The 14455-nt window shown below is 35.5% G+C and overlaps 1 protein-coding gene across 1 annotated transcript in view; it reads right to left on the bottom strand.

The window, feature by feature from the left end:
* Positions 1-1241: 1241 nt before the first annotated feature.
* The window catches only part of PDCD6IP (programmed cell death 6 interacting protein), a 45439-nt gene continuing 32225 nt past the window's right edge, over positions 1242-14455 (bottom strand). Inside the window, exons 8-18 of the mRNA XM_085304366.1 lie at positions 12763-12985; positions 11810-11933; positions 10895-11072; positions 10367-10478; positions 9441-9610; positions 8404-8652; positions 6847-6981; positions 5868-5962; positions 3112-3244; positions 2610-2806; positions 1242-1905 (exon numbers count right to left, since the gene is read on the bottom strand). Of these exons, the coding sequence (XP_085160492.1) occupies positions 1737-1905; positions 2610-2806; positions 3112-3244; positions 5868-5962; positions 6847-6981; positions 8404-8652; positions 9441-9610; positions 10367-10478; positions 10895-11072; positions 11810-11933; positions 12763-12985 (1785 nt within the window). The 3' untranslated portion in view covers positions 1242-1736. The remainder of the gene's footprint in view (positions 1906-2609; positions 2807-3111; positions 3245-5867; positions 5963-6846; positions 6982-8403; positions 8653-9440; positions 9611-10366; positions 10479-10894; positions 11073-11809; positions 11934-12762; positions 12986-14455) is intronic.

The following is a 14455-nucleotide window of genomic DNA, read 5'->3' on the forward strand; positions in this document are numbered from 1 at the left end:
ATYCTGTACCCCGCATCACCAACTTTCTATAGGGTTAATAAATCTGCTAAGAATTGGATTTTCACACTGTTTGTTTCTACAAGCGATATTTACTTTTCACCTTCTTTTTAATCTGTATTTTCTTCGGGGTGGAGCAGTATTAAAGACAGGTAGTCTTCTAAAAGTAATGGGAGTGATCACATGGAGCGAGAGGGACTTGACACAGAAAGGAAGGAGCGCGTACGGATATATGTTGCTTTCTTTAAGTGGAAAAGCATTCAAGATCCAGTGAGTTTTTCACCGAGATGCTACAATAGCTGCCACACTCTAAACCCCTACATTAAAACATACCTTGATATTTTAATCAGGCACTTAAATAGAGAAAAAAGTGACATTCAACAGGCATTTTGATGGCTATTCTGTAAGACCAGAATATCCTGTGTGAAACAACTGGGGAAGTGGGGGAACCTGCTCTACAGCACCAAATAAGTCAGCTAAAGGAATACAGAGTCCCTTCCTAGACAAGCATGTAGAAAAATGACAGAAAGATATTTAGCAAATATTTGGTAGAAGCTATTAACCACAAGCTTATATTCTTCGCTATCTAATGCAAAACATAGTGCAAGGTTGTTAATTCCTTGAGAAGATGGATCCAAAAGTAAATATTCAACATTTTTAATTTACAAGAAGGTAAATCTTTTTCCATCCCCACCCCTCCCCCCCAAAAAAAAAAAACTTTACTGGTAACATGCTCCCTAAGGGGAATGCATTATGTTTTGAGCTCATTTCAAGAGAGAAGAAAAAAATCATTAAAAACAATCTGAAAATCTCCAACAACCCCTAGTTTCCCTATTTTGAGCCATTACAAATTTCTAAGCAACTTTTCTTTGGAAAAAGTGGTTAGTATCAACCAGTACTGGCCCTGTAAGAGAACACACAATAAATGGCTTGATCTCTTCTCTTTAAGTAGTATTCTGGAGATTAAACTGTTCCTTAAAAACAGTAATGAACGCCTTTTAGTCCAATACACCTCAAAGTTACAGGAAAATTCTACCCACAAGACCTCATCTATCAACATTTAAAAGGCTTATTACACTCTGTCAAAAACATACAGATTCAAAGAAAGGAGGTGAAAATTCAGTTGCAAGGATAAGCATTTCAGAAATTACTTTTATGCTACGGCCAAGTGCAAGTCAAGCGACAAAATTTAAAAAAAAAATAGACACACAAAATACATCTTACAGCAATGAGAATGCAAAGTGTTTAAACTGTTTTTATGTAATTTATTTCTTTACTGAAGATTTACAAGGCCTTRATTATTAGACAAAATAGCATATCTTAACTAACCTCAGGGGGAAAAACAAGATAAAATATAGAAGGAAATGATATATAGTTCCATAGAATATATCACACCCAGTGCACGCACCGCTTCAGTTTTGCTCATCAGATCCCAATCGTTATTTTTAGGATTTTTGCAAAGAAATATTTTGGTCTAGTCAAAGTGTAGTGTAGAGTTTCAGACCACTGAATTAGGCTCTAATTTTGACATGATCCTACAGTCTGTACTGCTGCAGCAGAGCTTCCAAAGTTTTTAGTGTAATCAAAAACTGATCTAGACATTTTTGAGCAGTTAACAATAAAGAAGAGTTATAGACTGCAAACAGTTCAGTATGATACATTAACTGGAGCTAAAGTTCTAGTATGCTTATTGCAAATTTCTCCCAAATTTTAACAAGCAAAGTTTCTTTGCAAACACATTATTGCTGTGGATAATAAGGCTGTTGAGGAAAAGGGTATCCAGGTTGTTGAGGTCCCGGATATGGTGCTTGTCCAGGGTTTTGATAGACAGGTGAAGGTGCATACGGTAGATTATACTGGCCATACATGTATGGATTATAACCCATTGGCATTGGCATCTGGCAGTACCTGCATTGGGAAAAAAAATACCCAAAAACAATTAGTACCCAAACAMTGATGTTAMCTRTTTKYRMAAAYAGKTAACTCATTAATAAACACAAAAAGACACAGAATCACTGCATGTGTAGCAGAAAATGTGGTAACTTTTAAGGATTAAATAGGAAAAAAACGTTATAATGCATGGAACAGAAATGCAGACAGAAAACGGAGAAAAGCAGCTAGCTGGAACTAGGACTGATCTAAATCAATTATTTTTATGTTTAGTTATTGTGCATATTGAACATTTTCGGAGCCTGTTACTGAAAGAGACAGCAGCTGTCTCTAATTCCTTGTGATGACTTCAGAAAGATTATGAAAAAGCAAAAGCAGAAAAACTTGTTACTCCAGTGGAACTTATTCTGTATTTTTCATCGTCTCTAACAAGRTTTGGAAAATGACATAGGCCAGTATCTATGAGATAAGCAACACTGATTATGCAAGGACTTGCAGCAATCCACAAGCCAAGGTTAGAAGAACTGTAGCTCCATCTCCCTCCACCTTAAAAAACATGAATGTCCCAACAGGACTTACATGATTAAAATTGAAAAATCATCGTGCCTCAAGAACACTGAACACATCTTTCATTAAGTTATTTAAATATGTCAAATACAGCCAAACAAGTGCTTTTAGATTATAARATAATGCATAATTATGTAAATAATTGCATAGCCTACCCTGGGTAACCTGGATAAGTTGGGTAAGGAGGTCCTTGTGGCTGTGAGGGTGCAGTGCTTGCTGTGGGTGCAGTGGCTGCTGGACTAGCAGCAGGAGGAGTTGCAGCAGTGGCAGGGGCTGCTGATGTAGAAGAGGGACTGCTTGCTGCAGAAATTACAGGTGGTGGTGGCCGTGCTGGCGGCTGTGGTTTAGTCCCCTAAGAAGAGAAGTGAATTAGGCTAGAGTTTCTACACAGATTCTGTATTTATTTCATACAGATACTAATTCAAACATACTGGAAAGCAAGAAGCTTTCTATTTGAAATCTATAAATTACAAACATCAGYGCTGTATGATACAACCCATGTAAAGTTTTCAAGACTTTTCCCTCTATTTCACTTTAATATTTCTAAACACATCAATATATTAAGGAGCGATATATACAAATTTTAAAATTAGCACAAGTTCCGAAGTATASATGATCTTCTGTTTTCAACACACTGATTCTGCAGAATTTATTTACCACCATGGTTCTGGGTGCTGGAGTGGGAGTCGATGATGCAGCAGGCTTGCTTCCTGCAGCTGGTGTAGCCTGATAGGTAGGCAGAGGAATAGAGGGAGCACTGGGCTCCCTAGCAATGCTTTGTTGCAAATCTCTATGAAAAAAAAACAAACATACAGTTTAAAAATTTTGTCTGTTACACATTTTAGAAAACTGAGTTTCGTTTTTTTTTTTTTTTTTTTAAAAAAAATGAAAGACTAAATCTAGTATTTAAAACATAATCAATATGCTAGCTCACACTAAACTTGAGTCCAAATCACTTTCACCAGAGAACAATCTTCTAGCCAATTCTTCAATTACCTGGTACAGGCATTTTCTAACATTTTTTCTACATTCCAATTCAATATTGGGTATATTTCACAGAGTTACAAAAAGCTTTGGGGRAAAAAAAATATAGAAAAATCAAGACACTTAGCAGCTTGGAAGCTTGCTAAGAACCTAAGGGATCCTTCAAGGCTAAGCAAAAGAATAAAAGTAAAGTTCATGAATTTTGACATGTAAAGAGATGCTCAGATACAGAAGATAAGCAATTCCGTATTGCTGGCAGATTATCCTAAATTAAATATTGCATACCTATACCACACACTTAACAGAACAATAGGAAATTAGTTTGTTACATAGTCTGCACTATTGTTTATATCAGGGTATTGTCCCTCTCCCAGAAAAGGGGTCTTAGCATGCCAGTTCTCAGATTTTCTATTGAGTCACCTCTATGGCTGGAGTTATAATGGCAACTATGGCAAGATACAAGGAGGTTATGGCACCATGTTGTATCTTCCAATTTTACAATCAAGTTTTCATGAAAACTCTTAGGAAGTCATTCTAAGTCACAGCATGCAGTATATTCCTCAAAAACAGATAAAGCTCAATATTTGAGATTTGGCAGATTCCTCAGAAGACACTTTAGAAAACATTTAAAATTTATCAGACTATTTTACACAAAAATATGACACATAAGATACATAGCAAAAAGTTACAACTAGAACTTGATACCTGGCGTTCTGAAACAAAATGCTGGGGAGACTGACAATGGTATACAGTCTAAGCAGAAACAAACTAAAAGCTCCTATTCTACAGCACACAAGTGYGACCTTCAACGATGGAGTACACAACAGGCAATCTTATTGAAGAAAACAAACAAACAAAGCAAAAAAAATAACCGTGAAATAAAAACAAGAACTTCCAAGTAAATTGTCTATGCAGCCACCCTGCAGTGCCCCAGGCAACATAGAAGGGGAAGAAGGGGGGAGGTTATATATGTATATCTCAACTATTTGCTGCATATAGCAGATTAGCTATTTAACACTGCATTATCCTGAAACTATTAAAAAAACCTTAACATCTTAGAAAAAGACATGACTAAGTGATGGAATTAAAGTGATTTTCTTCTTAAAATTCAGCAGCAAAGATCAGTGGCTTATGGAGCAGTGGTGATGTTCAAAGACAGAAGTGTWCCTTGACCACCCAATGACTAAACATACTAAATGCAAAGTTCTTAGAACATAGTCAAAAGTATCCATTCCATGGACAATTACGGCAAAATATCTTCACTTTTAAATGAGATATCATTTTAAAAAAATACCTTGTCTTAGCGAAAACAGGTATGTCTAAGCCTACTTGGTGGGGCAGGGGAAAATAGGAATCCAAACACGTGGASTGTAAATCTTAGGAAAAATACCACCACGATGAAAGGGAGAAAAAAGGAGAAAAAAAGGCAATGATTTTATTCACTCCACTTAAACTACGGGTTGAGCATACAGAAAGATACATTTGGTAGGCATATGTTTCCCAAATCTGATCATGTAAGAAGGGGGAGAGAGATGTAAAGAGTTGTGTACAGATGCTAAGAATTAATTTACAAGTGTGACAAATTTACAATTTGGTCACAGTGACCAAATAAATGGAGAAGTTCAACAAAGAGTATTGTTAAAAAAAGATGAGGGTTGAGCATTTGCTACTTGACACAGCACGTGCACAGAACAACTGAAGTTTAACCAACTAAAACTTTACTAACAACCAGCCTTTTTTATGAAAGGTTTCTACTTCACTGAGTAAGGCCAATTAAACGATAAGGTTTTTCAGAAACACTTATCTTTTGAGAGTCTAAAATAAATAAATAAATAAATAAATAAATAACAACCCCAACCCTAATACTATTTGCCCTTCGTGTGAAGATGTGAAAGACAAAAATTACTTCCCCTCTCTCCCTCCCTTCAGCTGCATAAACAATCCACATAGTCTAAACAATAACAAATTAGATGAGATCAGATGACAGAGCAGATTTTTAAGGGTTTCTTTTCCCTGCTGGGCACATGGGAGRSGATCATATACTGAAGCATTTATCTSACTACTGAAACCAAAATGACAGCAGGGAGAAGAYGGAGAAATCGGAAGTTTCTCAAAGGAAAAAAGAATAAAATAAAGATTACCAGATACATGCTGAGAAGAACCGAGAGAGAAGTTATCGTAAGAGGAAATGGATCCAGGCCAAACTGAACTGGTATATGGGAACACCAAAGCAGTATTCCAAGGAGAATTCTGTATTTATTTCTTCTATTATTTTCAGTGACGATGTTAGTATTTAAGGATCATACTTGCATTCTTCCTTTCTAATTCCATCAAGTAACATAATAACCTTGTCCTCAAGTCCTCAGGTATGAATTTTTGATAAATACTTAACATTTCTAAAATGCTTTAATAAAATACTGAAATCTTACTTAAGCAGTTCATCTCTCTCAGTCTTGCGAGCAAACACAATGTCACTGCATTTGTTTTGGAATTTCAGAAGAATTTCTGTCAGCTCATTGTAGAACTAATGAAGAAAAAAAATGACATGCTCAGTCAGTACTTTCAGACTCCATACTAGCAGATTTATACATACTGACTCAATTACAAGCATTATATTACTTCACTGCCCAGAACCCGTCGTTCCAGCAGAAGCCTTCTAATCCAACTATTCTCTAACTATTCTCCAACTATTTAAAACCACACATTAATCAGTTATGTCCACACCTATGATATTACACAACTGCACATAAATGCAATATTAATATAAAACAGTTGAAAAATGTATCTGAAAACAGAACAAGACTTGGTAATTTAAATGATCTATTCATCTTTAAATATATTTTTAAACTGCCATCAATGAGTTCCATGCATTTGATTCTTACAAACATATCAAAATTTGCTTTCTTTTTCCTTTCAGGGGTTGGTCTGTCAATAAACTAGCAGAAGTACTTAACACATAAAAAATAAAACTTTTTCAGAAACCCAGGTCAAAAAAAGTAAGCTAAATAAAACTTTCTGATCTCTTCACGTATGCAGTATCACTATATGAAACAACTTTYTAAGGTGACTAATTACCATAGGAGAACATATGAAAGAATTCTTCTCATAAAACGTTGAATCTGTGCATTTCTGCATTAGTTACTCAGCTGTAATTAACACTCTTTCTTACTTTAATAGAAAAAAAAATGTTCAGAAAAGCTTACTATTCAGATAGGAACAAAAAAGTGTTTCATAGCTGTCAAAACAATCACAAAATTAAAGCAGCTCGCTGTCCTCACTTCAGCAGTAAAATCCACAAGACTGTGCTTCTCATCTAGCATGTCTGCAAAGTTCATGATGATTTATGATTCACATCTCATTGTGGAAAGAAAAAGAAATGTCCTTCCAATTTCTTAAGTATTACTGTACCTTTGTGCCTTCTTTTAAATTGGCAACAAGTTCCACGAAGTTGTCATTTGCTACAGCTAAGTTCTTCAAAACTTCTTCTCTTAAATTAGATTCATTGTTAGACTGCTTCATCTTTGAGAATTCCTGATGTGCATTCTTAAAAAAAGGAAGGGGAGGGGTGGAAAGCAACGAAAATGATGTAATTTAGTTCCCTGTACGATTCAGTGTCTATTGATTTCTCTCTTACTCCTTTGCTGGATTCCTTTTTTCCCCAATATCTACCTTTCCTCACCTTCCAGACTCTCTCACACACACACACACACACACACACACACACATACACTCTACTTCCTGATACCTGCTAATTATCAAGTGCTGTGGCTATTTTCAGAACTACACATAATTAGCTGATACCTACTGTCAGTCAGTTAATGCATCTTCTCTGTTCTGATCTGGCCTCTAGCTAATTTCCAAGTTCATACTGCAGACTCTGTCTCAGAGATATTAATTAGGGTCCCTCTGCTACATTATCCTCCACTGATGTTCATAAAATAATACTGAGAGTTGGTATTTTAAAGAACTCTACCTCAAATTCAGTTGACGTCGGTAAGCTATTAAGAGGACAGGGAAGTGGAAAACTGACAGAGAAACGATGACGTACATCTCATTTCCTTTGAAAACCAGACTTAAAAGGATACTTCAGCTGCCAGAAGCAGCCAAACTTGAACTCCAAGACACTTGAACATCAAAGAAATATCCATCAAGATTTAAAGAATACAGACACAAAGATAACTCTGAATTTAAAACTCTTGATTAACTTGGGCCCCATGGTCATTTAGAAACAGCTTCCTCATTTTTTGAAAAGTTTCTTACTGATATTCTTGCAGTTGCAAGTTGTAGTTTAAAGTTACAAGTCATCTCACATACAACTAGCCTGATCGTAACTCAAGCCTTTGTTCTTCCCCGTCCAGGCACTAAGACTTCCTCTTTTGTCAGAGGTTTAAGGTACTTGTTTCTAATGCTAAGGCAAATTAAAGTGTTTATAACCATGCATGGGGAATTTCTCATCAATTTTTATTTTTATGATTTTGTAGTATAATTCGGTATACTGATGAGCTTCACAGATGCTGCAAGTCAAGCACCTTTTAAATTACGATTAGGAATGCACAAAAATGTACTTCGGAGATCCAAAACAGCTCCTAGCAGTCAATAAGGACAAGTCTCTCATTATTCGAGAAAGAAATACATCAAGATGGGGCGGGGGGGGGGGGGGGGGAGAGAGAGAAAGAAAGAACAGAACCTCTTATATAAAGAAAGCTTCTTTCAAGGGCAGATGCATCTGCTGAACTGTACTGAGAGAATGTGCATTAGAGCTTTGGGATAGCCTGCTAAAAATTCACTTTTTAATAGAACATAAAAGTATCCTTTAGTGATCAGGAGATTAAAGATAACGAGTGTTCATTGACAAAGTCAAAAGCAAGATAGTAGGAAATAGAGATTTCTACAGCACTAGGAATGTAGAGGAATTCCTGCTACTAGGTTTCAGAGTAAGGAAGACATACAGACAGTGTGTTGTACCTGAATGTCTTTCAGAAGTTCTTCCTGCTTCTTCAGGGACTCTTGTACTTTCTGTGTGTAGCTCCCATAAATTCTGTGCAACTCAGTCACAGAAATAGCCTCCTCATTTATAGCACCATCTTGTGCCAGTGCAGTCAAGAATTTGCTTGTCATGTCAAAATTTACTGACTTCAGGTCATTTTCAAGCTGTTCTCTCTCCTTCTTAACTTCATCGAGATTGGCTAACAAAGTCCTTAGGACATTAACAACCTAGGCAATGGAATTTTCAAAAGTGGTCAGCATGTTTTGGTAAATTCCTACAAACACAAAATTCTTACAAACACATTCACTGTTACTTAGTTTCCATCTTGTACTCCTTACTAATGCTGAAATGCCTACTGCACAAACTTTTGTATATAAATGTATTTAACAAGACAAACTGCAAAGAAACAAAGATCTTCGGTTTTTTTTAAGTTATAGTCTTCTCTGAAGATTTACCTTCACCAGCAACATTGAAGTACTACAAAGATTTAAATAAATAAATAATCAGATAGAAAATCCAACTGGAACATACAGCAGCAARAATTTGACACCAAAATACACCAATCACTCCTATAAGGCAAATAATCATATTGATATTAGTGAGTCTTGAATTCCTGGAAAGCAAAGTGATCACATAATACTTTCAAATACTAGACAATGACTTCCATGTGGTCTATATTGCTTCAGAAAGCTGAGCACCACACCCAACCACCCTATGTTTAAAAAAAAAAAAAAAAAAAAAAAAGATTTCTCCTTCTGCAGTATCTGTCAACCAGTCCCGTTGTACCTAGCAATTGAACTTGTTTACTCTAAGTGTAACAAAATATATTCTAGTAGATTTTAAATAAAAAATAAAATTAAAACTTTTTTCAAAATAAGTTAAYTATCACCTGTCTCAACATTGGCAGAAACAAGAGCAGCTAAGAATCAGCATCCACATCAGTTCACTAAGAAGTCTACTTCATTAAAATGAGTAACATTTCTATTCAAAATAAAGACTAACTTCTGAGCCTTACCTCACTTCCTTGCAATGTTTTTGCTGGGTTAGCAGAAGGAATGGCTGCATTGAGTTCTGACTCTGGTTTACACAAAAGTGCAATCGTATCCCGATGAGACTGATAGCGTTCTTTAACCTGTCCATCTGCTTGCACAGCTTTATTCAAAATATTATGGAAATTGGCTCCCTCTAGTGGTGGAGAGAAAGATATTTACATTATTTCCAAGCTAGTTTTATCCAAGCTTTGCTCCAGAGCAAATTTTCATGCTTTTCAATCTTTATACATTTCTATAGACCTGTACATTATTGTTATTAACACTTACAACTTGTAAGTTTTAACTAGTGCATAAACTAGGAATTCTCTAAAAAGGTGCACAAAAATACATTAAAAAAAACTTGTGAGAGCTGCTCAATTTTAAAGCCTGTAACTTTGTATAAAGGTATCAATTCCTCATTAGCTTCAAAACAATACTGATTAAATACACAGATAGTGATTATCATAKAGTCATGGTCAGCAGTCTGACAAACTACTGAAAAACTAAAAAGTTCTTCCAGATAAAAAACATTAGACAAGAAATACGTAAAAAAACCTCAAAGATAAATACACTAGACTATACAATGCACTTAATTGATAATTTCAACCAGATTCATAAGAGAGTAGCCATTATATTCATATATACACTCCATTACGTATGATTTTTGAAACTTTAGCATGCAATGTACTCTAGAGGTACAAAAGCAGCTGCAAATCCTCTGCTATGACCTTCAGTCATCTCCAGATAATGGCAGGGATTGAAGTAATGGTATTTTGACAAGGTCTCTCCTAAATCAGGATTCATCTCTTTAGAGACAATATCAGAACACTGAAAGCTACTTTAATTTACACGAGAAGAATGAGCATTTTTAGAACATCCCAGAATCCAAGAAACGAATCACGAGCTTTACCTGCYCTTAAAGGCTTATAGAGTTCATTGGATGGTGTTCTCTGCCAACGTTCTTTGAATTTTGTTTTCAGCTCATTGTCTGTAGTTTCTTCTTCATCTAATAATCTTAGTGACTACAAGAGTTAAAAATGTTACAAGCATTATAACCCCTCCTAAACATAAAATAGATACAAAACATTAAAAGTATTCCACTATTTTAGGAAATATCAAGAACATTTAAAATTTTTAAAAATTTTGCATATATGAAGACATAAAAAGCAGAATTCTCCCAGTTTTTTTTTAAATGTTATTTTCCCCCTTCTACTTAATTTTAACAACAACTGTAAGRGAAAATCCACATGTGACAGCACAATTATTGCATATACGAACTTAACACTTAAATGGTATTTTTAAAGCATCATTAAAATTGCAAGTATTTTGGACATTTGCATGCTTTTCTATTGCCATTTAAATGAGACCAAACTAGAGTGTGTTGGGGGGTGGGGTGTTTTTTCAAGAATATTTCCGTGTTAGTGGTTGCCGAGCTTACTTCATCTAAGATTTCTCTGTTCCTCTGTAGCAGTTCAGGCAGATCTTTGATCAGCTGATCAACAGTTTGAATTCCTCCTTGTTCAATCACAGACTTCGACTTGTTTAAAATAGACTGAGGAACACTATCACCAGACACATCTTCAATAGCAGCAGGAAGATTGAGGGAAGCCAGCACTCTGAAAAAGCCACCACATTATGTAACAATTTTTTTGAATTGTTAGATGGTTCTATCCATTCTATCCAGCACATCACATTGCTATGCAAATTAATAATCATACCAACTCAACTATAGGAATAAATGGAAACAGAGTGTAATGTATTCTTGCATAGAATTTACAARCTGAAAACTTTAAATTTACTCCTGCAGTGTACTTTATTAAAAATTAGTTTTGAAGCTTTTAAACTAAGCAAACGCTAATCTCTCCCCTTTGCATTTTAGCACTTACAAAACAAGTCGCAAGTGTTTTGAGTACTAACTGCCTAACAGATAAATGATCACCTCCCTTGAGTTACATGTTTATCTTTCAGCTTCATATAAAAATTTTACTATAAACAATAAAACTTTGCAGGAAAAATATCACGTATTGAGTCACTAGTTCAATCAAGCTGATCAATAAAATATGAAAATCCCTCTTGGTGAACGGTACTGGAACTTTGCCTGGGCTAATGTCAGACGTAATAACTGAGTAGGCTGAAGAAAATGAAATCCACATGTTCTTAATATGCATTCAGTCTTAACACCTACAGAGAAGTAGTTCTAAGCACCTCTGCTACGGCTCAAGTTTGCCAGTCTACCACACAGTAACGACCAACTTTTGCTGCAATCTGGAYGCCTACAGGCTGAAAGGCAACCAGCGCTTCCCGATAGTTCCACAAAATCCCCTTGATAAAGTTAAGAAGCTGCTATACTCACCCATTTGCCAGATTTGTGGCTTCTCTCATTTGAGCTATTAACCTATTTACTAGATCTGCCCTTCTTTGATTATAAACACTTACAGACTGCTGAACTTCCAGTGGAACCATCTTCTCAAACAGGTCTACAATTAAAGCAGTATAAACAATTAAAGTTGTACTATGAAGGTAACAAGACAAAGACCTTCACAGCTCTTTAGTACAGGTTTTATGATAGAGATTGATCTAAACAGCTTAGGATACTCCTGAACCCAGCCAGTTCTTCCCCAGTTGTGTGGAAGGAAATACATACATACATATATATATGTATATCTTTATTTTATTAGTGTATATATAGACACACATAYATAAAATCAAATTATTTCTACAGGGCTTTATCTTAATACATTCCACTTGAGTCTAAGACTGAAAATGGAGGCAGGAATTGTTGAAATGGAGGTAGAAATAATTGAACGCATTATATTTAAAACAACTGTAGGATTACAAAGCATGTCTTCCTTAAGGTTTCATTTCTAATTTTGCCTTTTAAGGAAGAAAGGACAAAGGGATGATTTTTCAGAATTCCCTTGCTCAGCCAACAAACTAGAAGATTCTACAGCTTTTCGGAAGACGAGCAATCAAGTCAGTGAAGACTTGTATAATTCAATACTTCTCCCTTATATTAGCATTCATTCCAAAATTTAAAAAATGATTTAAGATAGAAAACACAGTAGCTGGGAAAAATCTGTAGAAGAGYTTGCAAAACACCACATATATGGCAGATATTGATTTTTACCTGCTATTTAGTCTTTCAGTACTTTTGCCATCAAGTAGTAAAACAACAAACTAGAAAGATAAATGGTATTTTCCTCGAATACACTGCTGTGAGTTTACTGCTATTCTAAAGTCAACATCAACATTTTCACGTTACAAATGAACTGTTGCTGCCATGTGCACTCCACCCACTTTGCTTACCAGTGAATTTCTGACTGAGGGGAACAACAACTGGAGTAGATTTCACAAGGCTGGCTTTTCCAATGGGCTCTAAATCTTTCAGGTCAGGAACACGATCATGGTAAATGAAGTCATTATCTTTTTTTGCAGCTGTAAGAGCCCGATTGATTTTGTCAACCAGATCTTTAACATTTATATATTCATCATAACGAGATGCCACTGTTTTTACTAAATCTGCTGCATGCTGAAAAATAAAAATACAGTTAAAATTCAAGTATTACCTGTTCTCCTTTTATATATATATTTAGAAAAACAGATGAGCTTCCCAATCAGTCAAGAGACTTTACTGTCAAAACACAACCGGAACTATTTTTTCCTTACATAAGAAAAYATTCTTCTCTTAATTATCAAAAAGGAAAAGGTCAAATTTATTAAAATACTTTATCCAGCATCAGTGGGCAAGTCAATAGACTCATCCCATAGAAGCCTCACAATGACTCCCCCAAATCCAAAGAAGTGACCAGTGGTTAGAGAGGCCAAAATATTTCAAAAACCTCACTCAAAAACTGCCACCACATCACTGTCATGCTCTTTCAAGAAACCTACAGCTAGCTCAAATCTTGCTTGCTTGTTCACATCCGTGAAAGAAGAGGTAAGGCCAGAGTCCTGCTTTTCATGTCTGTCACTAACACCTACCTAATCTTGAGTTCAGAAGCTACAGAAGTGATGCTGGGARGGATTCTGGAACTCTACTGCAGAATAAAATAAACTACAAGGTCTGCTGTTTCTTCAYTTCTATCTGTTCAGCCTCAACGTAACCCTGAGGTAGCCCAGCAGAGATCTGGTTCACCCCTACATCCAATTTACTGCAAGACAGATACAGAACAAAGCACTGTCTTCAGATTGCATATCTATGCAATTCTTATCATATTTTTGCTGAAGGTGCGTAAAAACAAAATATTAAGAGTCAATGCCAGTCCAGTGAGGCCAGGTTTAATCAGAAGTACAACAGTTCAAAACTTCAAACTCCTTGGGTTTATAAAATGGAAACTAAGCTATACTTGAAATACATTTCAAGTTTGCTGAGATTTTTTGCCACTTTCCATTGTGCCAGAAATCACAAAACAGCGGTGTTTTCCAATACCACGGTCTAACTCATATTCGCCAGAACTAGAAAAAAAAAGGACAAGAAAAAAAACAAACCAAGGCCTGTGTGTTTACTTTACTCTGGAAGAGTTTACAGCAAAGCATTGGTTTTCTTTTCCAGTTTAAACCACCTTTGTTCTCATTTTTAAGGAGTAAAAAGAGAGTATTATTTTATAGTTACTGATTTTCTAAAAATCAATAAATAAATCAAGCTACTAGATCTCTAAGGTTAATTACAGGAGTTGTATTTTAATAATTACAGGAGATGAAATTTAAATTTCTTCTGACTAAATGTATTAAAGAGACAGGATTTAAGCTTCCAACTACATGCTCTTTGTGAAGCAGTTTTGAAGTAAGAAATCACAGCGTCGTTTCCCCTCGGGCTTCACTAAAAAGAAAATCTGAGATACTCAGCATGAAGGGATACTTCCTGTAAAAGAATTAGGAAAAATCGTAGACACAAGCTTTCCATTTACTACACAAATTAACAAGGGTAGTCAGTAAATCTGATGTAGCCAGATCTGTCAAAGGAGGCCACTCAAAAAAAAAAAAAAAAAAAAAAAAAAAA

The sequence above is a fragment of the Rhea americana genome, unplaced genomic scaffold, assembly GCF_003343005.1.
Source record: "Rhea americana isolate MKP2758 unplaced genomic scaffold, rheAme1 scaffold_100, whole genome shotgun sequence".
Classification (NCBI taxonomy): domain Eukaryota; kingdom Metazoa; phylum Chordata; class Aves; order Rheiformes; family Rheidae; genus Rhea; species Rhea americana.